Below are 26,148 nucleotides of genomic sequence, written 5' to 3' on the forward strand. Positions count from 1 at the left end.
AGGACAGGAATACTGGGGCATTTTTCTTTTGAGTGACATTCACCTCCCTGTGATGTCAGAAAAGTAATGTTGCTTTCCTTTGTGTGTTTAATGTCTGAATCCACCTTGAAGCTCACATTTTATGACTTGAGTTTTATTCTTCCAAATGCACAGGGTTGGAGTTTCATGAAGATCTGCATAGAATTGGATCAAAAGAAGGCCTAAAAGGAAGGAAACTCCAGAAAGCATTTGAGAGCTTTGCATGGAATATCACCGTATTGAAAGTAAGTCACTTCCATTGTCTGGACCTCTACGGAGCTCCCCTAATCTCCTGATGCAGCGTGCACCAACAGCCATTGTATCCCATCCCCTTGGCCTTCATATATTGGCACTTTGTGTTCCACAAAGCCAGTTGTGGAAGGATAGAACAGGAGCCAATCTTTACACCACCACCTTCGTACCTCCACAGTGATTAAGTCTATCACTGTTGATAGGCTTCCTATCCCGCTGCCATTAAATGGGCAATTAATGCCCACATGCGGGCCTCATACCACTGCCACTGGTATTAACTCATTGATGGATAGAGGAATGGCCATACAGGAAAGCACAACATTGAATCTATACAGTGCACTTATAAATAAGGATTAAAAAATAAATACTGTTGTTTAGAAATTGCGCCTTAAAATATCCTATTAATTAAGATCACAATCCAACAGCAGTTAGCTCTGCAGGAGCAGTCCTCAAGTGTTTTTGACCATTTCAGTCCATCTTGGCTTCTAATAAAATCAGTGCTCCATTTTCATCCTACAAGATTTTGATTTGATTTGATTTATTTTTGTCACATGTATTAGCATACAGTGAAAAATATTACTTCTTGCGCACTATACATATCATTCAAAGAGAAGGAAAAGAGAGAGTGCAGTATGTAGTGTTACAGTCACAGCGAGGGTGTAGAGAAAGATCAACTTAATGCAAGGTAGGTCCATTCAAAAGTCTGATGGCAGCAGGGAAAAAGCTGTTCTTGAGTCGGTTGGTACATGATCTCAGAGTTTTGTATATTTTTCCCGATGAAAGAAGGTGGAAGTGAGAATGTCTGGGAAGCGTGGGGTCCTTAATTACGCTAGCTGCTTTGCCGAGGCAGCGGGAAGTGTAGACAGAGTCAATGAATGGGAGGCTGCAGGAGGCTTAATGAGAGAAATTCTTGGAGCTCTTGTATTTTTCTTTAATGGCTTGTTGTGGCTGGAAGGAAGGTCTGTACAAAACCATTCAGTGCCTGGTCAATGGGTCAGTCATCAGTGGTTGGGGTGGGGCAGGGGTGTAGTTGCAACTGAGAGTCACCTTCTTGTCCTTACTGCTGACTCCCTCTGTCACCATCAACTGACCTGTGGCCTATGATCCAGTGAAGATCCTGGGTTTAGGATTAATATCATACTGGCTGCATCCATTGCCTCCTTGGTTAGGCTGCCTGTGATTGGCCAACAGCTCCTGGTGGGTGGGGCTTCCATCCCAGAATGCTTGATGCTAGAGAAGTCCTGTTGCTGTCCAGTGAAGTGCCTGATTGGCACTTAGTTAAGCTGGCCTTCCTTTCAAGAGGTGACAAAGGGTTCTTGCTGGCTATCCAGTCAGCAAGCACAACCCTGGCACCTCCATTAAGTACCATCCAGTGTGTTACCCTAAACATCATCTTCATAAACGGGTATCCCTGGTCAGGCCAGCAGTTATTACACATCCCAAGTTAGAACATAGAACATTACAGCGCAGAACAGGCCCTTCGGCCCACGATGTTGTGCCGACCAATTAAAAAAGCAATGACCCTCTAACCTAAACCAATCCCTTTCCATCCATAAACCTATCCACGGATCTCTTAAACGCCCGCAAACTAGGCGCATCTACAACTGCAGCAGGCAGGGCATTCCAATCCCTCACCACCCTCTGGGTAAAGAACCTACCTCTGACATCCGTCCTATAACTACCACCCCTTAATTTAAAGCTATGCCCCCTCATGCTAGCTTTCTCCATCCGAGGAAAAAGGCTATCACTGTCCACCCTATCTAAACCTCTAATCATCTTATATGTTTCAATAAGGTCGCCTCTTAGCCGCCTTCTTTCTAACGAAAACAACCTCAAATCCCTCAGTCTCTCCTCATAGGACCTTCCCTCCATACCAGGCAACATCCTGGTAAACCTCCTCTGCACCCTCTCCAATGCCTCCACATCCTTCCTATAATGTGGGGACCAGAACTGCACACAATACTCCAAGTGTGGACGCACCAGAGTTTTGTACAGTTGCAACATGACGCTGCGGCTCCTAAATTCAATCCCCCTACCAATAAACGCCAAGACACCGTATGCCTTCCTAACTACCTTATCTACTTGATTCCCAACTTTCAGGGAACTTTTAGCTCTGAGAAGGCAGTGGTAAGACGCCTTCCTCACTAAAATAAAGTGACTCTCTGGACCATTCCAGACACAAGTACAAGTAACTTCATTGCAGTGTCAATGTAAACCTACTAGTGACACTAATAATAAACAGCCTAACAACATGGCCCTTGTGTCAAATAATTTAAAGACAATAAAAAGTTCTTGCTAAGTAAATGTTGAAACTTCATGGATTTGACTGACTATGACGTGATATTAACTTCAGAATAATAATGAACAATCCACAGGCCTGGATTAATGCTCTGAATAATACGAGTTCAAATCCCACAATGGCAGCTGAGGGAATTTAAATTTAATGAAATAAAATCTGGAATAAAAAGCCTGTATTATTACAGGCAACCACAAAATTACAGCATTTTCGTTAAAAACTCATCTGGTTCACTAATGTCCTCCAGGGAAGGAAATCTCCCTTTTTATTCCATCAGGTCACTATGCGACTCCAGACCCTCAGCAATCAGCTGATTTACGGAGAGGCACCTTGCTAGGTAGTGGGGTGATATGGGCTTCTTTTGCAATAGGAAATCAGTAATGATCACCGTTCGGAACAATAGGCTATTTATGTCTGTTAGCTTACTGCCGCAGTGTTGAAACCTATGTCCAGAGGAATCCTCACATTATAATAGTTCGTAGAATCCCCATAGGGGAGAAGGAGGCCATTCGGCTCATCCAGTGTGCACCATGTCTCTGACAGTGTACCTTACTCAGATCCTCCCCACCCCTTGCCCCCGCCCTGTAAACCCCACACATTTACCATGGCTAATCCATCTAACCTACACACTTTGGATTGCGGGCAGCACGGTGGCACAGTGGTTAGCACTGTTGCGTCACAGTGCCAGGGACCCGGGTTCAATTCCTGGCTTGGATCACTGTCTATGCGGTGTCTGCACGTTCTCTCCATGTTTGCACATGGAGAGTTTCCTCCAGGTGCTCCGGTTTCCTCCCACAGTCCAAAGCATTGGCCATGCTAAATTGTCCCTCGACATACCTTAACAGGTGCCAGAGTGTGACGAACAGGGGATTTTCACAGTAACTTCATTGCAGTGCTAATGTAAGTCTCCTTGTGACACTAATCAATAAACTTTAAAATAAACCCCCCTTTGTCCAATATCCCTCAATACATTTGGACAACATAGCTTCAGATTTAAAACTTGCATTAATTTTTATTTGCTGAAGAACGTGCCAAGCTTCCCCTCATTCTTTGCATAAAAACCTGTTTCTAATTTCACTCCTGTAAAGGCTGGCTCGGATTTTTTTGGCGTCCTAAGCATACCAAATAGCAGAAATATTAACACCCGATCTACCCCATCTGGTTCCCCTTAATATCAAATCATTGCTTAACCTTCTCAATTCCCGGCAACACAACCCTTGTTTGCGTAATCCCTCCCTGCAATTAACCCTTAAAATATCATTGTGGCAAATCACTCCCACTACAGCCCTTCCTAAGGTATGGTGACCAGAATTGCTCTTAGTATTCCAGGTGTAGTCTGACCAGAGCTTTGTGTGGCTGAAACATGAGTTCTATCCCTTTGTATTCTATTCTGCTCAGTATGAAGGCATTATTCTTTTCTTTGTTGCATTAGTTCTATTTTTTTGTGCAGTAAAAATGGTTTAATGCCTTGAGTAGTGGAAATGTTCTGGAATTGTTTTGTGTAATTCTGATATTACAGAAAATTATGAATTTCTTTGCCAGTGGATGAAATGGAGACAGCAGTGTTAGATTACTCAATGTTTGATCATATGAGTCTGGTTACTGATCTATGCTCACTGTGCTTCGTAAGTTAAGCTTGTGTGTGGTCTCAAGTTGGCAATAAACTAACTGTAGAAAGATTTGGAAGTTAGAGCATGGAGTAGACAGTTTAAAGCACTGAATGCAAAAGCTGTTGACACATATGAACTGGTGTGCCCTTTCTGCATTGGTTGGTTATGTAAAGGGTAGACAGTGGCATAGTGGTATTGTCACTGGATTAGTAATCCAGAGACCCGGGGTGACGCTCTGGGGACCCGGGTTCGAAGCCCACCACAGCAGATAGTGAAACTTGAATTCAATAAAAATCTGGAATTAAAAGTCTAATCATGACCGTGAAACCCATTGTCAACCGTCATTAAATCCCATCTGGTTCACTAATGTCCTTTAGGAAAGGAAATCTGCCATCCTTACCTGGTCAGGCCTACACATGACTCCAGAGCCACAGCAATGTGGTTGACTCTCAATTACCATTGGTGATGGGTAATAAATGCCCAGCAATGCCCATAAACAAATAAAAGAAATATACACACACAGCTTGTTATACCTTTGAAGGAAATATCGATAAATGTTTGAAGTAGAGAAAGGTGACTCAATGAAATGTCTTCAAAAGGAGATAGCACAGGCAGAATGGTCACCTCACAGAATTATAACAGTGTAAACAGTCTCCAAAGATGTGTAGGTTAGGTGAGTTGGCTGTGGTAAATTGCAGGGTTACGGGAATAGGGCGGGGAGGTGAGCCTGGCTAAGATGCTCTTTCAGAGAGCATTTTTCTTATGGCTCCTTGTGCTAAAGAGTTCCAGACCGGGGGGGTAAGTTATATTCAATTAAATACTTTGAACTTTTCAACCCACGTTTTAATACAATAAACGGTTGTGTGTGTGTTTTTCTTTAAAGTTGCAAGCACACGACCATTTTTACATCTGCCATTGATATTGCTTTAAGCAGCTGCCACAGTCTATGTGAGAAAGGGGTCAGAGTTGCCTTTCATTCTCCCTTTAAGGGACCACCTCCCACGCAGCTATAATTAGGACCCCACCAGCTTGCAATCCCAGAGGGTAAACTCATGACTGACTAACCCATTACTGAACGCGTTCACACACCACATAGACTGATGCAGATTTCAAAACTTGAATTTCTGTTAAAAATGTGAAAAGAGTCACTGTTTCAGAGAAGAACTATTTAAAACTTGTAATTTTGGGGAGTGGTGTTTTTGTACTTGCTGGGATGAGGAATGTTGGTGAAGAGTACTTCTGAAATTAGGGCATAGTATCTGTGGGTGGCACAATGGCACAGTGGTTAGCACAGATGCCTCACAGTGTTAGAGATTTGGGTTCAATTCCAGCCTTGGGTCTCTGCCTGTGTGGAGTTTGCACATTCTCCCCATGTCTTTTAATTCCAGACTTTTATTGAATTCAAGTTTCACTATCTGCTGTGGTGGGCTTCGAACCCGGGTCCCCGGAGCATCACCCCGGGTCTCTGGATTACTAATCCAGTGACAATAGCACTACGCCACTGCCTATCCTTTACATAATCAACCAATGCAGAAATGGCACACCAGTTTATATGTGTGAATGTCTGTATGGGTTTCCTCTGGGTGCTCTGATTTCCTCCCACACTCCAAAGGTGTGCGGGTCAAGTGGATTGGCCACGCTAAATTGCCCCGTAGTGTCTAATGATGTGCAGGTTAGGTGGATTGGCCATACTAAATTGCCCTTTAGTCTCCAAAGATGTGTAGGTTAGGTGAGTTGGCCGTGGTAAATTGTGGGGTTACGGGAATAGGGCAGGGAGGTAAGCCTGGGTAAGATGTTCTTTCGGAGAGCCGGTGCACACTTGGTGGGCAGAATGGCCTCCTTCTGCACTATAGGGATTCTATGGGGCAACTTCAGGTCGGGTATCACACCCTGGAATTCAGCTAAAGCTCTCGTCACATTGTCCCAGCCTTCAAAGAGCTCCTAATGAACCTCCATTACACTTTATCAGTCTCTCCACAGGAGGCTGAGTCTGGTTCATCCATTTAGAGCCATTATGTGCAGCCTTGCACTACCTGAAAATGGATTGTGAACACACAAATTCATTTCACGTAGGACCATCACATCTGTCAAAGATAAAGCAAAATTTATATCCAAATATTTGTATTTATAAAATCACGAGGGGCATAGATAAGTTGAGTAGTCAAGGATCTTCCCCCAGACTAAGGGAGTTCAGTACAAGATGGGTACACTTACAACATTTAAAAGATATTTGGACAGGTAAATGAATGGGAAAGGTTTAAAGGGATATGGGTCAAACACAAGCAAAGGGGACTAGTCAGTTTAGGAAACCAGCTTGGCTGATGAGTTAGGCCGAAGGGCCTGTTTCCGTGTTGTACCTCTCTATGAATCTATTTGGATTGCATTAGAGCTCGGTTCGTAGAATCATAGAATCCCTACAGTGCAAAAGGAGGCCATTTGGCCCATTGATTCTGCACTAACCACAATCCCACCCAGGCCCTATCCCCATAACTCCACATATTTACCTTGCTAATCCCCTGACACTAAGGGGTAATTTAGCATGGCCAATCCACCTAAGCTTTGGACTGTGGGAGGAAACCAGAGCACCCGGAGGAAACCCACAAAGACATGGGGAGAATGTGCAAACTCCACACAGGCAATCACCCGAGGCCGGAATTGAACCCGGGCCGCTTGCGTTGTGAGGCAGCAGTGCTCACCACTGTGCCGCCCCGGATTGGAAAGATCTGTTTGATTTGATTTGATTTATTATTGTCCCATGTATTAACATACAGTGAAAAGTATTGTTTCTTGTGCGCTATACAGACAAAACATACCGTTCATGGATAAGGAAACAAGAGAGTGCAGAATGTAGTGTTACAGTCTTAGCTAGGGTGTAGAGAAAGGTCAATGTAATGCAAGGTAAGTCCGTTCAAAGTCCCTCCCCTGTCACATTCCAGTTGCTTGCTTTAAAGCCAAATAGTGAAATGCAATTGAACAATCCCAGTTATAATAGAGCGAGCAGTCAGCCCCGAGGTTAACCGGAGTCTCTCCACAAAGGAGAATGACAACTTTGAGGTGTCGTCTTTGTCTGTGAGACAATATCAACCTCTGTTGTAAACAGACCTGGGTGGATCATTTGCTGCAGAGAATGAAGGCTTTTGTCTAATCAAACCGCTGCCAGTGGCACAGAATAAAAATCTGCTGATGGGATTTTGGAATGTGATCAAATTAAAAACATGTGTGAAGATCTTGGGTTTATGACCGTGGCATTCTTCGTGCCATTGAAACAATTGTTCCCTTTGGTGGCTTAAAGAGTGAACAAGCTGATCTGATTGAGTGCAGCGAGTACAAACTGTGGAGGCCCGGACAATTAAAGAAAAAGTTTCAGCATCAGTGGGCCTAAGTATAAAATCAATTATTAGAAAGAACTATGATTAACGTTCTTTTAGCTGCTTAATTGGCTCTGATACTTCAATTTATTACTTGGATAATGAGCGTTCCCGATTCAGTCATGCGGGCCTTTACTGCGAGGCTCTCTTTAAATTGCTTAACCCACTCAGACAGAAGAGCCCGTTCTTCATTTGGTGAACTGTCTCAAATGGAACCAAAAGCAGTGAGTGCTGGGCATGGTCAACATCAGTCAGAGGCCATGGAGAGAACAGATCTACATTCACGCTTGGGATAGAGGTGCTTTTGAAAGATGAACGTGTCCCATTCTCGCAGCAGATGCTGACTGCCTCTGCTGGGTGTTTCTAACACTTTCTGTTCCTGTCTGCAGTGCTTTGATATTTGCTTTCCTTTGGCGATAAATAACAGCACTGTGGGTGTGCCACATGGGCTGCAGCAGTTTAAGGACACCACCTTTTTGAGGGCAGTTAGGGGATGGGCAATCAGTGCTGCCTTAGACAGCGATCCTATGACAGAAACATGTCCAAGTTTTTTATTTATTCATGGGACATGATGTCACTGGCTGGCCAGCTCTTATTACCCATCTCTAGTTACCTGAGGGCAATTGAGAGTCGACCACATTGCTGTGGCTCTGATGTAACATGACGGCCAGACCAGGTAAAGATGGCAGATTTCCTTCCCTAAAGCACATCAAAGAACATCTTCACAAATACGTGAATAGGACGGGAATAGAGGAATATGGTCCCGGAATAGTTTCATGGATGTCCATAGGAATCCTCACATTATAATATTTCATCGAATCCCTACAGTGGGGAAGGAGGCCGTTCGGCCCATCCAGTGTACACCATGTGTCTGACAGTGTACTTTACTCAGATCCCCTTCCCCCTCCCATCGCTGTAAACCCACACATTTACCATGGCTAATCCATTTAACCTACATATTTTTGGACTGCGGGCAGCATGGTGGCACAGTGGTTAGCACTGCTGCCTCACAGCACCAGGAACCTGGGTTCGATTCCCTGCTTGGGTCACTATCTTGTGTCAACTGTACAATAGTTTCCTGGTCATCAGTAGATTCTTAATTCCAGATATTTCTATTGAATTCAAATTCCATCATTTGTCGTGGCGGGATTCGAACCCAGCTCCCCAGAGCCTTAGCTGAGTTTCTGGATTAATAGTGCAGCAATAATACCTATTGCAAGGTATCGTCTCCCCTGAATGTTAATGTTGGGTCACCAAATAGGATGCTTCAGTGATCGTGGCCCTCATAAATTTCCAATCCAATTCAATAAGAACACTCAACTAAAAGCGAAGTACTGCGGATGCTGAAAATCTGAAATAAAAGCAGAAAATGCTGGAAAAAACTCAGCAGGCCTGGCTTCAGCTGTGGAGAGAGAGAGAGAGAAAAACAAGAGCTAACGTTTCGAGCCCATGTGACTCTTCCTGGAGTCAAACCGTTAATTCTGTTCCTCTCTCCACAGATGCTGCCAGACCTGCTGAGTTTTTCCAGTATTTTCTGGTCTTATTCCAATGTGGTGGTGGTGGTGGGAGGGGGGGAGTTGGTTGGTTGGCTGGGGGGGGGAGAGCACCATCGGTTCGAAAACCGCTCCGCCCCCACCTTCTCGAAGCAAGCAGGGATGAGCAAAGCAAACAGCCTCGCCAGTGTCGTCAATCTCGAAGGGAAAGAACAGTTGTCAGCACTTAATTTTGAAAGCATGGGGTAAAGTTTCCGTTTCACCATCTCTGTGGTGATCTGGCTGAGTAGATTGGCACCCATTATAGAAACCACTTAATGTGCGCCTGACTTGAATCAGATAGTGAAAATAATAACCCTCCCCCACCCCTTCCACTTTTCAAATATAATGCAGGTGGGAAACAGATACTACAGAATTGATAATTCTACAAGGAATATTGATGACATTATTTCTTTTGTCAGGAGACTATGCTATTTATATTTGGGATTATATGATTGTGATTTGTATAACGGTATCCTTCAGCAGCAGGATTTGTGGTCTCTGTTTACCTTACTTTGTTATCTCTGTATCTGCTTCTAATCTATAAGCGTCTGTGTATCTATGTGTACCTCTTGCTTTATCTTTGTATCTGCACCCCAACATATCCGCTCTCTTGTGTCACTGACTCTGCCTGTTTATCATTCTTCATTTCAATTCTTGGCTTTAAAAGTTTATTTATTAGTGTCTCAAGTAGGCTTTCATTAACACTGCAATGAAGTTATTGTGGAAATCCCCTAGTCGCCACGCTCTGGCACCTGTTCGGGGGCACTGAGGGAGAATTTAACATGGTCAACGCACTGAACCAGCACATCCTTCAGACTGTGGGCAGAGCACCTGGAGGAAAACCCATGCAGACACGGGGAGAACATGCAGACGCCACACAGACAGTGACCCAAGCTGGGAATCGAACCCGGGTCCCTGGCACTGTGATGCAGTGCTCACCACTGTGCCACATTGCAGGCCAGTGGAGGAATGAGTTTTGGGGAGTGGAATTTAGGTGTAGGGTTTGGAAGAATGCTCAGGAGTGGTGGTCTCCAGCTTACCTAGCTGACTTCCAGGAGGCCAGAGAGAGAGAGGTAAAAAGAGGAACTGTGGAATGTAACGTGCAAATAGGAGACTATCCAACCCGTGGGAGAGTAGTTCACACAATTTCAGTTAAAGCCACAGCATTCACCAGAGAAGCTGTGGTGCCGCAGAGTAAAGCAAATGTAATCCCCGCCCCCAGTATTTTCCTCATTTAGAAAGATGTTTGCTAAGCTGGAGCTCATGTTGTTGCTCTGCCGCTGTGAGGTGGCGATGCTTCATTCCACAAAGGTCAAAGAAAAGAATTGACACCCAGGGACTGGGATTTTTGCGATGGTTTGGGAAAACCTGACCTGTGTATTTTGGTGCCTACTGAAACGTACACCGTGTGCAAGTTTTGCCGGTGATTTTTTTTCTTTCCCTACAGGGTTTCAGCTCACAGTGCTTTCAGGAGCATCTGCACAGCCTTGCAGAGCAGACTCAAAGGGCCGAATGGCCTACACCAGCTTCTAGTTTCTACCTTTTGTGTGCCACCCTGGAGTGCGAGAGTTTTGGTGTGGAGCCAGGCTGGTTGAGAAGGCCCACCTTGGTTCTCCAACACAGCAGCTCAGCTCCCAACATCACTTAGAACCATAGAATCCCTACAATTCAGAAGGAGGCCATTCGGCCCATTGAGCCTTCACCAACAACAATCCCACCCACGCCCTATCCCCCTAACCTCAAGTATTTATCCTACTAAATCCCCCTAATGCTAAGGGGCAATTTAGCATGGACAGTCCACCTAACCCACACATCTTTGGACAGTAAGAGGAAACTGGAGCACCGGAGGAAACCCACGCAGACACGAGGAGGATGTACAAACTCCACACAGACAGTCACCCGAGACTGAAATTGAACTGTGGCACAGTGGGTTAGCGCTGCTGCCTCACAGCACCAGGATCCTGGGTTTAATTCTGGCCTCGGGTGACTGTCTGTGTTGAGTTTATACATTCTGCCCTAAAAATGAGATGTCAACCTGGTGAAGCTACAACACAGTGTCAGTAACTGTGAGGCAGCCCCCCCTGCCAGTATTGATATGGACAGTTGCAGTTTCAACAGGTAGATTGGTGAGGGTGAGGTCAAGTTAGTTTTTCCCTCTTGGTTCCCTCACCTCCTGTTGCAGGCTCAGAATAGCAGCTATAATCCATTAGGGTTTGGCCAGCTTGGTTAGGAGTGTTGCTGCTGAGATGCTCTTGGTGATGGACATTAGAGTCCCCATATGCAGAGTATCCGAAAGTGTCTGGGCTAGTGAATTGGCTGTGCTAAATTGGCACTTAGTGCCAGGGGAACTGGTAAGGATAAATGCATGGGGTTACAGGGATAGGGCCTGGGTGGGACTGTGGTTGGTGCAGACTCAATGGACTGAATGGCCTCCTTCTGCACTGTAGGGAATCTATGGTTCTATATTCCATGCCCTTGCCAACTTCCGTGCTTCCTCCAAGTGGGGTTCAACATGGAGGAGTACTGATTCATCAGTTCAAGTAGGCTTGGGAAAGGAGGCATTGTAGGAGCCCGTGTTTGACCTGATGCTATTAGACTTCATGGGACCCAAAGTCAATGTAGAGGACTCCTAGGGCTACTCCTTGCCGATTGTATACCACTGTGCTACCAACCTTGGGCGGTCTGTCCTGCTGGTGGGACAGAACATGCCCAGGGATAGTGCTGATGTCTGGGATGTTGTAAGATATGATTAGGTCAGGCTATTGCTTGACTAGCCTGGGGAACCTATTAAGTAAGAAGGACTTTATAAGTTTGGGTTTGCCATTGCAATTTCCAGTGCTTTGGGTGATGCCTAGTTTCATTCCATCATCATGGTTTATTACAATTGAATGGTTTGCTGGGCCACCTCGGCATTTCAAAGTGAACCACATTGCTGTGGATCTGGAGTCACATGTAGGCCAAATCAGGTAAAGACGGCAGATTTCCTTCCCAAAAGGGCTTTCATGAACCACTTACATTTTTACACCAATCTGAACCTAGCATTATAATTCAAATTTTTAATCACTGAATTTAAGTTCTGCCAGCTGCTGGGGTGAAATTTGAGCCCATGCCCCCACAGGGTTGACCTGAGTCTCTGGATTGCTAGTCTAGTGGCATTACTACCTTGCCACTACTTGAAACTGACAGAACAGATGCTGTTCCATTTCCATGTCAACAACCAGAAATGTCAATAAATCACAGTCCAAAATTTGGCAGCAGACACTAGCATGACCTTTTTTAATGCATGATGGCACTTTTGACGATTGGATAAATACTGTAATGCATGGCAGCTGCACTATGTTGGTTCATGTAAGGGTCAATTTACCTTTGCAGGACAAATCCCCTTGATGAATCTTTGCATTGAGAGCACATCTATATTACAGTACAGCGCCTAAGGGTAACATTTGAAGGTGTCAGAACATTTTATATTCAACTGTCAGAATGTTTCCGACTCCTCAGCCAGATTCTTTCCAAGGAGATTTCATAGAAACCCTACAGTGCAGAAGGAGGCCATTTGGCCTATCGAGTCTACACTGACAGAGCATCTTATCCAGGCCCTATCCCCTTCCCCAACCCCTAGAACCCCATACATTTACTGTTGTTACACGCCGAGGGACACTAAGGGGCAGTTTAGCATGGCTAATCCATCTAAGCTGCACATTCTTGGACTTGGGATATGTTTTCTTTTTGGGGCTTCCAAAGTAGGGGTACGAGTGTAGGGGTTGGGGTACGTGGACGTGAGAGGACATTGGGGGTGTGTGGATGCCCAGGTAACGTCTTTGATAGAATGATGTGGACCAAATGCACATTTGGCTCAGGATTTCACCAAGTCAATTCACTGACTCTGTACAGAGTAGGAAATCATTCTGCCGGACCTAGCCCAGTGTCCAAACCTGCGAGCCCTCCCGGCTGAGAGTGTGAGGTTGGGGAAGTTTACTCAAGCATTCTCATTTGACTGGAACAGGCAGAAAGTTGTCACTTTGATCCACACTTACATTAGCGCATATTCTGATGATGGGAAAGGTGACAGCAAATACTTAAACATGACTCTGGGAGAGCTGTCTGGGGAGTAATAAAACGTACCCATGAATTTGGAAGGATGTCTAAAAATAATGGCACGATACACAGCAAAGCGGCACCAGAGTAGACTCAACACGCAGTTCGGTGCCCCCAGGGATGGGAGTTGGCTGTTTGTGCCCCCAGCTTTCAACTCGTGTAAAAAAAAAACAGGCGGTAGCATTGCCAATGAATAAATATTAACTAAGCGGACAGTATTTTACACCTGGGGTTAGCAGGTGTCCAGTATCAGCTTGCTGCTAGTTTAGGAATATATTCAAAACAACAGCTTTGACTTTTTTTTCTGAATTCCTCCCCCCACCCCACCCACCCCCATCCCGGTAATTCTGGTTTACACTGAGGAGAAAATATGGAATGAATGCCTTGCACATACCCAATGGTGGACTGCAGTCTATCCTACAACAGCTTTTCCTCTCCAGTAAGAAAGCTAAATGTGAGGAACATTTTATTTTTAAATGTCTTTCTAACTGTGGCATGCACACCAGAGGCAGAGTATAGTGTTATTATTGTTGCCCTGCTAACCTCCCCCCTCCCGCCCCCAGGCGAATTTCCAGCTGCAATATGAACGCTTGCAAAAGGAAAATCTTTAACTTTTAAATAATGCACATGGTTTTTACATTGAAAATGGATGGTGTCGGTCTGAGTGTTGAGTGTGTGTGTGTGGTGTCCCCCTATGGTGAGTTTAAAGTATTGCATGTGCCTCTCATGCCCCGCTTCCATTGGATATCATCTGAGGAGTATTGCGACTGATTAAATCCATTACTTGGATCAGCAAGGGAGAAGTTCATAGATTCCCTACAGTGTGGAAGGAGGCCATTTGGCTTATCGAGTCTGCACCGAACCTCCAACAGAGCATCTCACCCAAGCTCTATCCTCGGAACCGCACATATTGACCCCGCTAATCCCCCTAACCTATACATCTTGGGACACTAAGGGGCAATTTAATGTGGCTAATGCACCTAACCTGCACATCTTTGGAGTGAGGGAGGAAATCAGAGCGCCCGGAGGAAACCCACGCAGATACGGGGAGAATGTGCGAACTCCACAGTGACAGTGACCCAAGGCTGGAATCGAACCTGGGTCCCTGATGCTGAGAGGCAGCTGTGCTAACCACTGTACCACCGTGCTCTTCCAACTTTATTTTGGAGCCATAAAGCTCTGAACTAATGCAAGTACAGGTGGCCATTGTCAACTGTTAATAAGGGAAATCAGAGCAAAATGCTGGATTGCTAAGCTGTGAGGCAAAAGGGTACTCCGGATGTGGGCTGTAATAGATCGAGGATGACTCAATGTGGCCTGAATCGACAGTAGCCTTTACCGTCAAATAAAGAATAATATATAGACAACAAGCTCAGGCTAAATTATAATTGACTGCTTTAGTCAGGTCCCTGGTTCCAACTCCGAATCCCTCCTCAAATGATGGTACACGTCCTCCTGCCAATTGGCTCAGCTTCCTGCCGAGACAGTCCACAGGTCCTTGCCAATAACGTGACCCTCAGGAAATGTCCGCCTACCCCTTTAGAGAGCTACTGACGGCATGGTGGCACAATGGTTAGCACTGCTGCCTCACAGCGCAAGAGACCCGGATTCGATTCTCATTCTGGGTGACTGTGTGGAGTTTGCATGTTCTCCCCGTGTCTATGTGGGTTTCCTCCCAATGCTCTGGTTTCCTCCCACACTCCAAAGATGAGTGGGTTAAGTGGATTGGCCATGCTAAAACACCCCTTAGTGTCAGGGGGACTAGCTAGGGTAAATGCACAGTGTTATGTGGATAGGGCCTGAGTGGAATTGTGATCGGTGCAGACTCAATGGGCTGAATGACCTCCTTCTGCACTGTAGGATTCTATGAGACGTTATTATATGGGCCTATATATTTGCTTGGTGAGGATTTTCTTGTCCTCAAAGCTCTTGTTACTGGCTGATAGTCCCACACCAGGCTTATTTAATGCAAGAATTGTTTCCTCCAAAGCTGCTGAAGCGATCGTATCCCAAATTGCCTTTGAGAAATCGGTGGGGAGCTGACACCTTGCTGTTGATTTTACCAAAAAAATTTGAGGTCCAGGATGGGTGTGAAAATGAGAGAGTTTCTGACCTGTTTTTTCCACAAGTTCAAATCTTGTATCTTATCCACTCAGTGCAGGAAAAAAATGGGCTAAACCATTCCTTGCCTGTAGGGAAAGGGATTGAGGCTTAAATCACCAGCAAGCCAGAGGCTGCTATTGCGCATGTGCAGACCTCTGTGGCTGCAAGCAGCAGAGGCCTGATAGAGAGTGAGAGAGACCTGTCAGCCTTTACTGCTGCAGCTGCCTTCAACCAACTATCATAAACCCCACTCCACCCAGAAATATCACCCCTGCCATGCCTTCGCTTGCCCCCCCCCCCCCCCCCCCCCCCCCACCACACAGACTGATTGCCCTCACTCCGTCCCCACTGATCACCTGCAGAGTGGCAGCAGGACCCCATTCCCTCTTTCCCTCCCTCTCCCCCACTGATCACCTGCAGAGTGACAGCAGGGCCCCACCAACCGCCTGCAGTGGAGCCTGTCCCCTGGCACTGCCCTCAACCTTCCGGGGATGGAGAGGTGCCTCAATGGCCTCTGCTTCTACTGGCAAGGCCATCACGACTTGTCCACGTTGCTGGGGACCAGTTGTGATTCTCGGCAGAGAGACCCTCTCCCAGCAAGGACATACAGGCAAGTGAGTGCGGACGATAGCACCCTGGACTCGCTAATTCCATTTCAGTTATATGCAAATTGAATTTAAATAATTTATTCAGCTGGAAATGGGCAAAAGACTGACTGTGCCAGATATTTGCTGCTGGTAAGATCACGAGATTTCTTGGCCCTCGCGCGATCTTCCCAACTTGCCCAGTCCATTGGCCAGTGGGGCACAATGGTAAGATCCCCCCCACCCCCTTCTTTTAAAACAACATGCTGGGCCATTTCTTGAGAGCAGGAAAGAATTGACACATTTCCATGGCACCAGCCTGAGTCTGGACAAGGGATTTCCTCCGTGAAGGACATAAGTGAGGGGTTATTACAACAATCGGATCATTTCATTATTAATGTCACCAAGATTAGCTTTTTATTCCAGAGTTATTTGATTAATTGGATTTAAATTCTCCAGCTGCCATGGTGAGATTTAAATACTTGAATCATTTGTCCATATCTTTGGATGACTCATTGTTACACACTCTCCCCATGTGTAGGGATGACTGAGACAGGCAATGCATTTGCTCATGTCTGTTTCCTCCAACTCATTTTTCCTGGAACAGGTTGCTAGCCTGAATCCAGAGGCTGTGGCCTGAGGGACACCACCCCACAGCAAGGTGACTCTCTCTCTCTTACTGTCTACCATTGGTGTAACAGAGGGATTTACAGGTTAACTCTCAACCTGCTCGACCACATTATCAACGCATCTTCCGAGGCCATCAGATCTTGGCAAGGGAATACAAACTGGAGCTTCTGGCTCAGTGGCAGGGATGTCACAGGAGGAAGGTGGTGGCATATTGTCACTGGACTAGTAATCCAGAAACTCAAGGTAATGCTCTGGGGACCTGCATTTGAATCCCACAGCAGCTGGTGAAATTTGAATTCAATATAAATGCGAAACTAAAAATCTAATGTTAACCATGAAGCCATTGTTGTAAAAACCCATCTGGTTCATTTATGATCTTTAGGGAAGGAAATTCGCTATCCTTACCTGGTCAGGCCTACATGTGACTCCAGATCCAGCCTTACTTCTGTTGTGGGCAAAGTTTTGGAAAGGATTATAAGAGATAAGATTTATAATCATCTAGAAAGAAATAATTTGATTAAGGATAGTCAGCATGGTTTTGTGAAGGGTAGGTCGTGCCTCACAAACCTTATTGAGTTCTTTGAGAAGATGACCAAAGAGGTGGATGAGGGTAAAGCAGTTGACTTGGTGTACATGGATTTCAGTAAAGTGTTTGATAAGGTTCCCCACTATTGCAGAAGATTCGGAGACATAGGATTGAGAGTGATTTAGTGGTTTGGATCAGAAATTGGCTAGCTGTAAGAAGACAGAGAGTGGGCAACGTTCATCCTGGAGTTCAGGTACCACTGGTGTACCGCAAGGATCCGTTTTGGAGCCACTGCTGTTTATCATTTTTATAAATGACCTGGATGGAGGCGTAGAAGGATGGGTTAGTAAATTTGCGGATGACACTAAAGTCGATGGAGTTGTGGACAATGCGGAAGGATGTTGCTGGTTACAGAGGGACATAGGTAAGCTGCAGAGCTGGGCTGAGAGGTGGCAAATGGAGGTTAATGCAGAAAAATGTGAAGTGATTCACTTTGGAAGAAGTAACAGGAATACGGAGTACTGGGCTAATGGTAAGCTGCTTGGCAGTGTAGATGAACAGAGAGATCTCTGAAAGTTGGCACCCAGGTTGATAAGAAGGCGTACGGTGTGTTAGTTTTTATGGGTAGAGGGATTGAGTTTCGGAGCCATGAGGTCATGTTGCAGCTGTACAAAACTCTGGTGCAGCCGCACTTGGAGTATTGCGTACAGTTCTGGTCGCTGCATGATAGAAAGGATGTGGAAGCATTGGAAAGGGTGCAGAGGAGATTTACCAGGATGTTGCCTGATATGGTGGGATGGTCTTATGAGGAAAGGCTGAGGGACTTGAGGCTGTTTTTGTTAGAGAGAAGAAGGTTAAGAGATGACTTAATAGAGACATAGAAGATGATCAGAGGATTAGATAGGGTGGACAGTGTGGACCTTTTTCCTCGGATGGAGATGGCTAGCATGAGGAGATATAGCTTTAAATTGAGGGGTGATAGATATAGGACAGATGTCAGAGGTAGGTTCTTTATTCAGAGAGTAGTAAGAGCATGGAATGCCCTGCCTGCAACAGTCGGGGACTCACCAACATTAAGGGTATTTAAGTGGTCATTGGATAAACATATGGATGATATTGGAATAGTGTAGGTTAGATGGGCTTTAGATTGTTGCGCCGAAATGTGACACTATCGAGGGCCAAAGGGCCTGTACTGCGCTGTAATGTTCTATGTTCACAGCAATGTGGTTGACTTTCAAATGCCCAGCCAGCGGTGCCCACATCTCATGAATGAATATAAAAAACCTAGTCCAGCGACTTGCTGCTGCAACCCTGTACTTAGCTCATTCTGTTTGGCTAACAGTCAAACTGGAAGCTAGACATTGGGTGGGACTTTCCAGCCACGCTGTCCCCAAGACTAGAAAATCCCACCTGAGGTGGTAGTATGTCCCGCCTGCCACGATTCCCGTGGTGGACGGAATGGGAAAATCCCGCCCATTTGTATCACAGGGTGGTATGCTGTGAGTGTATATTTAGTTTCTGTTCCCCAATCCCACTGTTCTTCAGTCACCCCTTCTCCAAGGAGAGTTGCAGAACTGGGTAGGGTTATTGGGGGCAGGGTAACAATGCCACAGAGGGAGACTGTAAGAGGACAGAATGAGAAAATCGGAGATGTCGATCGATTGGCAAATGAACCTGATGTAGACAGAAGCTTTGAGACAAACAGTTCTTGCCTGAATAAATCTGTGGAGAAGGTGCAGAAAATCAAACAGATGAAAGTACGAAAATATGGTGAAGCCCCAGCTGTTCTATGTCACCTTGATAAATTAGTGTAAATGGAACTGAAATCTGGACCAATGTACAGGTGGATATTAATATGCAAGAGAAAGTCAAATCACAATGTTGGATTCTTACCATGGAGCACTGCTGGTGCAGTTGTGACCTGCCAGGGATACTTTCCCCTGGTTGCAAGGTTAGGCACAACTGCGGAGTTACCTTGCTGAAGGCAATGATTAATGAGATGTTTCCATATGAGCTGACATCAAGGTGAATGCTCTCGCTAAGAGTGGAGGGATGGCTTTGAACCTGCTTCACAGCTGCTGTCAGCACTCCTACACCCATTCTTCACTTCAGCGCCTCAGTGGTGAGAGTTGGCAAGCTGCTTTATCACAGGAGCATCGCTGCCACGGCTGATCCTGCCTTCACCTGGTGACCATCCCACAGAATCATAGAATCCCGACAGTACGGAAGGAGGCCAGTCAGGTCATCGAGTCCACACCGACAACAACGCCACCCAGGCCCTACTCCTGTAACACCATGCTTTTACCTTGTTAGCCCCCCCTGACACTTCGGGCAATTTAGCATGGCCAATCAACCTAACCAGCACATCTTTGGACTGTGGGAGGAAACTGGAGCAAATGGAAGAAACCCACGCAGACATGGGAAGAACGCGCAGACTCCACACAGACAGTGACTCAAACTGAGAATCAAACCTGGGTCCCTGGCGCTGTGAGACAGCAATGCTAACCACTGGGCCACTGTGTCGCCCCTGCCCTCTCTTTTGAATTTCACTTGCAAAGGAAGCAGGCAAAGGCTATGTTGTACTATTCTTTTACAAGCTTATTGAAGATACCCTTCATCTTGTTATGTGGCACTAAATGGGCTCGATTTCAAATGGGCTAGATATACTAACTCAAAACTGGGAATCCATGAGGGTTGCTGTGGGCCACCAGCAGCAGCAGAATTGTACACAACCCCATGGCCCCGGCCTATCCTCACTCCACCATTGCCACCAAGCCGGATAATCAACCCATGTTCAGTGAAGAGTGCAGGGGGGCATGCCAGGGGCAAGCATCAGGCTCACCTGATGTTGAGAAAATTATTGCTGCAGACAACTTGCTGTGCCAACTCTAAGAATTGGTTTGATTTTCAGACATAAAGGTTTCAAAAATGGAGATTGAGGTGTGCTGGTTGATGGAAATAAATTATAGAGAAGGAAAATAAAGTTAGTGACATAAATAGTCAGAAAGAAGCCTTAAAAATGAATATTTCACCAAGTATAAAACACTAGCAAGATTTCATTAATAGGTTGTTTGATGAAGTTAACTCAAGCCACAATTGAATGCCAAAAATGCATTGGAAAAGTAACAATTGATCAGGTGGCACTCCCATGGTAAAGCTTTAAAAGCTGTTAGTGGCCAGAAAAGCCACTTAGATCCTTAGAGGGGTTTAGCATGGTGGGGGGGATCGAGGAATATGACATGGCTGGAACAAAAGCATATATGTTTTGTATTAGTTTTCACTGTTGAAGATGATACAGCAATAGGTACAGAGATTGACTCCTTGAATGCCAATGTGTAAATGGCCTTAGCTTGGTTTTAGGCACTGGACATTGATCAGTTCGCTGGACTTTAACCTCAAATGCTGGAGAAAATTGGAGAGATACTGTCCAAGCCATTAATGTTGCAGACTGATAGCTCTTTGAAATCTGGACCAGTTGAATTCACTGGCGAAAGAAATTGAGAAGTTTGACAACACCAGGCTTAAGTCCAACCAATTTATTTGATAGTAAACTCACAAGCTTTCGGGCAAATCCCGAAAGCTTGTGAGTTTACTATCAAATAAATTGGTTGGACTTAAGCCTGGTGTTGTCAGACTTCTTACTGTGTTTACCCCAGTCCAACGCTGGCATCTCCACATCGAAAGAACTTGATGCATGAGTACTTGCACCCGTGCCAAGCCCCATTCATTAATATCATTAAACTATTGCCTAATGAATTTCTAGCTATGCAACAGACTAATGATTTAATGATTCACGCTCGAAATATAATGCCAACTGGCACTAATATTTTTTACTTAAAACACGTAGTTTTACTGATGCTTTGGGAACACAAATAATTAGCCTGTAAAAAAACAAAGTAGCAGAAAAGTTATACGGCCAACCCGTTTTCTCAGAGGTCAAAATTTTCTCTACAGCTCTGGTAGTGGAAGGCAGAGAGAGTGAGTATGAGCAGTTTGGGGGAAGAGAGAGTGTGTACAAGAGATGGCAGGCAAGAGAGAGTGTGTGTGTGTGTGTGTGTAGGATGGGGGAGTAAGAGAGAGTGCGTGTGAGGGGTGGGGAGGGACAAGCGAGTGTGTGCATATAAGGATGGAGGCAAGAGGGAGTGTGGGTGTGAGGGGGGAAGCCACGGCCTTTAGAGCCCAGGGTGGGGAAAAGGGAGGAAGGGGGGGCCCAAACTGAGCGCAGGGCCCCGTGACCTATAAATCCACCCGCTGTTGGCTGGGCTCCTCCATTATTGAGGATGGTGATATTTATGAAGTCGTCTTGTCCTCCAATGAGTTCTTTTATTGTCACCATTCACAACAGGGAGGGACCTCAGAGCACAGGCCAGACCCACTGCTTATGAAATTGTTTAGCTCTGTCTATCACGTGCTACTTCTGCTGTTTGTCATGCAAACGTTGTAGCTTCACTCGGTTGATGTCTGATTTGTAGGTGAGCCTGATGCTGTCCCTGGCATGCCCCCCTGCACTCTTCACTGAACATGGGTTGATTACCCGGCTTGGTGGCAATGGTGGAGTGAGGATAGGTTGGGGTCATGGGGTTGCAGATTGCGGTTGTGTACAATTCTGCTGCTGCTGATGGTCCACAGCAACCCACATGGATTCCCAGTTTTGAGTTGGTATATATAGCCCATTTGAAATCGAACCCATTTAGTGCCACACAACAAGATGAAGGGTATTTTCAATAAGCTTGTGTAAGAATAAAAATGTAAAAAAAAGTACAACATAGCCTTTGCCTGCTTCCTTTGCAAGTGAAATTCAAAAGAGAGGGCAAGGGCGACACGGTGGCCCAGTGGTTAGCACTGCTGCATCATGAACCCGGGTTCGATTACCAGCTTGGGTCACTGTCTGTATGGAGTCTACACGTTCTCCCCATGTCTGCATGGGTTTCCTCCGGGTGCTCTGGTTTCCTCTCACACTCCACAGAAGTGCGGGTTAGGTTGATTGGCCTTGATAAATTGACCCTTGTGTCAGGGGGATTAGCAGGGTAAACATATGGAGTTACGGAAATAGAGACTGTAGTCAGTACAGACTCGATGGCCTCTTTCTATATTCTAGGGATTCTATGATTCTATGAAAACTCTGGGTGACCAACGCTCCTGAAAATGGAAGGACACAGCTGGCGAAGAGAGAGCTTGGAGCCGGAATAACTGATGCTCCTCTGATCTGATTCTGATCTATTGCACACCAGAAATAGCGCGAATAAGATATGCAGAATTTCTTTTCCATTTCCTGTATTCTTGCTCCTTGTTTTCAGCAACAAAAGGAAGCAAAATAAACCAGGTGAAAGAGGTTTCTTAAAAACAGATTGATTGGAGTAAACAGAATGGTTCTGAGTTATTAAATGCAGCATTCCAATAAATACTGCTCAGTTCAGTCTGTGGCAATGAAAAAGCAAAGTAGTCACTAGATCTAATGTCCTTTAGGGAAGGAAATCTGCTGTCATTGCCTGGTCTGGCCTACATGTGACTCCAAAGCCACAGCAATGTGGTTGACTCTCAACTACCCTAAGGCAACTGGAGAAGGGTAATAAATGCTACCAGCCAGCGATGGCCATGTCCCATGACTGACTAATAAAAAAATGAATAAATCTGTCCGTTTCTTGCTTCGGTCCTGCTGCCCTGCAGTCAGTTTTAATAAGACACACTTACAAGCTGAGACACAGAAAGCCATTCAGCCCATCGCTAATCCAATCAGTCTCATTCTCCCGCTCTGTCCCCATATCCCTGCTAATTTATTCCCCTCGAGCGCCAATCCAGTTTCCTCCTGAAAAAAATATCTTCATTTCCCTTTCCACCACACTGGGAGAGGCAGCGGCGTAATTTTATTGTCACTGGACACGTGATCCAGAACAAGATGTAGGGAGCTGGGTTCGAATCCTGCCATGGCAGATTGAGTTCAGCTAACAGTCTGGAATTAAAAGTCTACCATGAAACCATTGTTAGAAAAACCCATGTGCTTTAGGGAAGGAAATCTGCTGTCCTTACCTGGCCTGGCTTACATGTGACTCCAGAGCCAAAGCAATGTGGTTGACTCTCAAATGCCTCTGAAACTCACTTCAAGGGCAATTAGGAATGGGCAATAAATGCTGGCCCAGCCAGCGATGCCCATGTCTCATGAATGAATAATAAAATACACGGGCAGGCTGCAGGTTCCAGGTCATTACCACATGAACAACACTTGAGTTTTAAATACACCCAGTTGGCTAACCCTGCTGAGGTAAACGAGAGCAATGTTAAGAGAATAGGCGTTCGGTGTGAGTAATACCTGTGTGTTTTTGTGTCTCTTGCAGGGTCAAGCAGATCTCCTGAAGCATGCAAAGAACGAGGCATTGGATAACCTGAGACAGATCCACTATGCAGCACAGTCCTGTGGCATCAATAAGAATGGCTCGACATCCCCAGACCTATTCAGACCCCGGGGGACTCTGGAGAGCATTCCTGAAAGTGAAAACATAAGTGACAATGGGTCTTGCTGACCCCCAGCAATGACAGAAAACTGTAAATAATACACACACACATATGTTCACATACATGTTCACACACACACACATTCACATTCTTGCTTGAGTTCCCTTAGCCACTGACAAGTGGTGTTGTTCAACACAAATTGGATTTGACAGTCGTCTGAATAGTGTTTCATTTTAGAACCAAGGCCATGTACTTGGCAGTGGTGTTCACCACCCGTAATTCAGAGCAGTGCCACTCTCTCAGACGTTCCACTGAGGGTCAATCCAAGTCGAGACGTGGCTCCAGAGTTGCTCTCGACCCCGCTGTAAAGGTGGGATCTGGATATCACCCTATCGTTCCTTCCACAGCGAGCACCTGGTCTTGACTGTGTCACTGCGGGCGCTTGCCAAGTGGAAGCTAGCTATTCCTCTACCCAAACAGAGAGGAAACAAAAATCCCATGGAATCGACAAGTATAAATGTTAAATAGTTGTATTTTAGCAACATCCCTTTGCTTTCTGAATGGAAGCTGGGATAGCATCCAAGAAGGGAGACCTAGAGACAGATGGAGCAGCAAGTCTGCTGGAGGTCAAGGTCCCATTATATTTTGGATATTTTCCAGGCATATTTTGTGAAGCAGGTGAACAGGTATGATTTAGAAATCGCAATTTAAAAAACTGGTGCAACGTTTCCTGACTATTGACTTTGAATAGGAGGAAATCTAGCTCCAAGTGTAGATGCTGAAATGTGTCAGAAAGCTTTATTGTAGGTCAAATATTTGTACCAAGTTCCTCCAATATTTATGTCACTTCCAGTCTGAGATTGGAATTCAAGCTCCTTTTTCATCACCAGCAATGCAAAACAGTCATTAATTCAGTGAGGATGAACAATACTTGTGTTCACTGTAAAGCAGTCACCGTACTCCCATCTCAAACTCCGTTCAAAGGGACTTGTCAGATCCCAATCACTGGTCTTAATTCCCGTTCTTGTGACTAGACAGTTACAACAGAACCTCATAATCACCCGCCCAGTGAAGCGTGTCTCCGTAATAAAGCCATGCAAAATAACATTTATGGCTCTCACTCTGAATTTCGGCATCAATGTTTTCTGATAACTCGTTGGACTCTTTGTCCTCAGTTGCTGATCGGGTGGTGGATGCGAGTCATTAACCGCCTGGAACAGGAGCCTGTCTGTTGCATTAATAGTGGTGACCTTTAAAACTAACGGACTACAAAACTGGTAGAAGTCTCTGGACTTGACAAGGCAGTAGTGTTTGCCCACCCTCCCCATGTGTAAAGAAGACGGGCAGAAGAATTTTATTTTAGTACCTTTCTTGTTGAGTTTCCCAGTGATGTTATTATGCTGCTATTAAAGATAAAGCATTATAAATAAACTAACTGTTCTTCCAGCTATACGCGGTGTGATATTTTGCACAATTCAATGGTTGAACATGAGCGATTGCCGTGCACTAACTAATCCAGCCAACCTGCTGTGGTTAGTTCAGGAGAACAATTGACTTTTTTTCAATGAAATGGAAATCTTAATGCAAAATGGAAGATTTAAGAATCAGCTTCACAATTGTTTCCTGATGAAATTCATTTTACACAAGAATGGTCAGTGCAGGCTTGGAGGGCCGAAGGGCCTGTTCCGATGCTGTAATTCTCTTTATCCTTTGTAATGGCAAGACTGCAACTTGCTACCTCTGAGTAATTGGAGCAAGTAAGATATGCTATAGGGGGAAGAGGCAAGCAGATAAGGGTAAAGGATTCGATTGTTCGAATCTATACCATGCAGAAGGAGGCCATTCGACCCATTAAGTTTGCACCCAGTCTATGAAAGAGCATCTTACCCTTCCCCTATCCATGTAACCCCATGCATTTACCATGGCTATTCCACCTAACCTACACATCTTTGAACATTAAAGAGTAATTTAACATGATCAATCCACTTAACCTACACATCTTTGAACACTAAGGGGTAATTTAAAATGGCCAATCCACCTAACCTGCACATCTTTGAACACTAAGGAGCAATTTAGCATGGCCAATCAACCTAACCTGGACATCTTTGGACTGTGGGAAGAAACTGGAGCACCTGGAGGAAACCCACGCAGACACAAGGAGAACATGCAAACTCCACACAGACAGTGACCTGAGGCTAGAATTGAACCCGGGTCCCTGGTGCTGAGGCAGCAGGGCTAACCATAGTACCATCATACCACTGATTTAGATGAAAAAGATGGAGGAGGCTCAAGTGGAGCACGAACACAGGCATAGACTGGTTGGACTGAATGGCCTTATTCTGTACTGTGTGTGTCCTATGTAATGTTATTCCAATTTGTGAATTGTCTTTTGCCCAAGGGAAGAATGAAAGAGATGTTATTGAATCAATTTCATTTCTGGATTTCAGAATCAATCCAGAGGCCATGGATTTGAAATCATTGGCAAGTAATCAAGTGAAAATCTGAAGAATTGTTTCTTTTGCCTCTGCGTTGTCAGGATCTGAAATATCAGTCTGAAAGGGTGGAAGCTAATTAATTCTAAAAAAGGATTTGACAGTTGCTTGTGATTGAGGATCTTACAAGGCTACAAACAAAAAGCAGGGATGTGGAACTGAGCATTACCCATCTCCCAAAGAGCTAGC

At 45.2% G+C, this 26,148-nt stretch overlaps 1 protein-coding gene across 2 annotated transcripts in view; it reads left to right on the forward strand.

Moving 5' to 3' along the window:
• LOC145359118 (inactive phospholipase C-like protein 2) overlaps positions 1-24,917 on the forward strand; it is a 249,864-nt gene extending 224,947 nt beyond the window's left edge. For both annotated transcript variants that reach the window (XM_080213515.1, XM_080213516.1), the window contains exons 5-6: positions 154-263; positions 23,350-24,917. In XM_080213515.1, the coding sequence (XP_080069641.1) occupies positions 154-263; positions 23,350-23,535 (296 nt within the window). In that variant the 3' untranslated portion in view covers positions 23,536-24,917. The remainder of the gene's footprint in view (positions 1-153; positions 264-23,349) is intronic.
• The last annotated feature ends 1,231 nt before the right edge of the window (positions 24,918-26,148 follow it).

The sequence above is a fragment of the Carcharhinus amblyrhynchos genome, chromosome 27 (assembly GCF_965287045.1).
Source record: "Carcharhinus amblyrhynchos chromosome 27, sCarAmb.v2.hapA, whole genome shotgun sequence".
NCBI classification, from domain to species: Eukaryota; Metazoa; Chordata; class Chondrichthyes; order Carcharhiniformes; family Carcharhinidae; genus Carcharhinus; species Carcharhinus amblyrhynchos.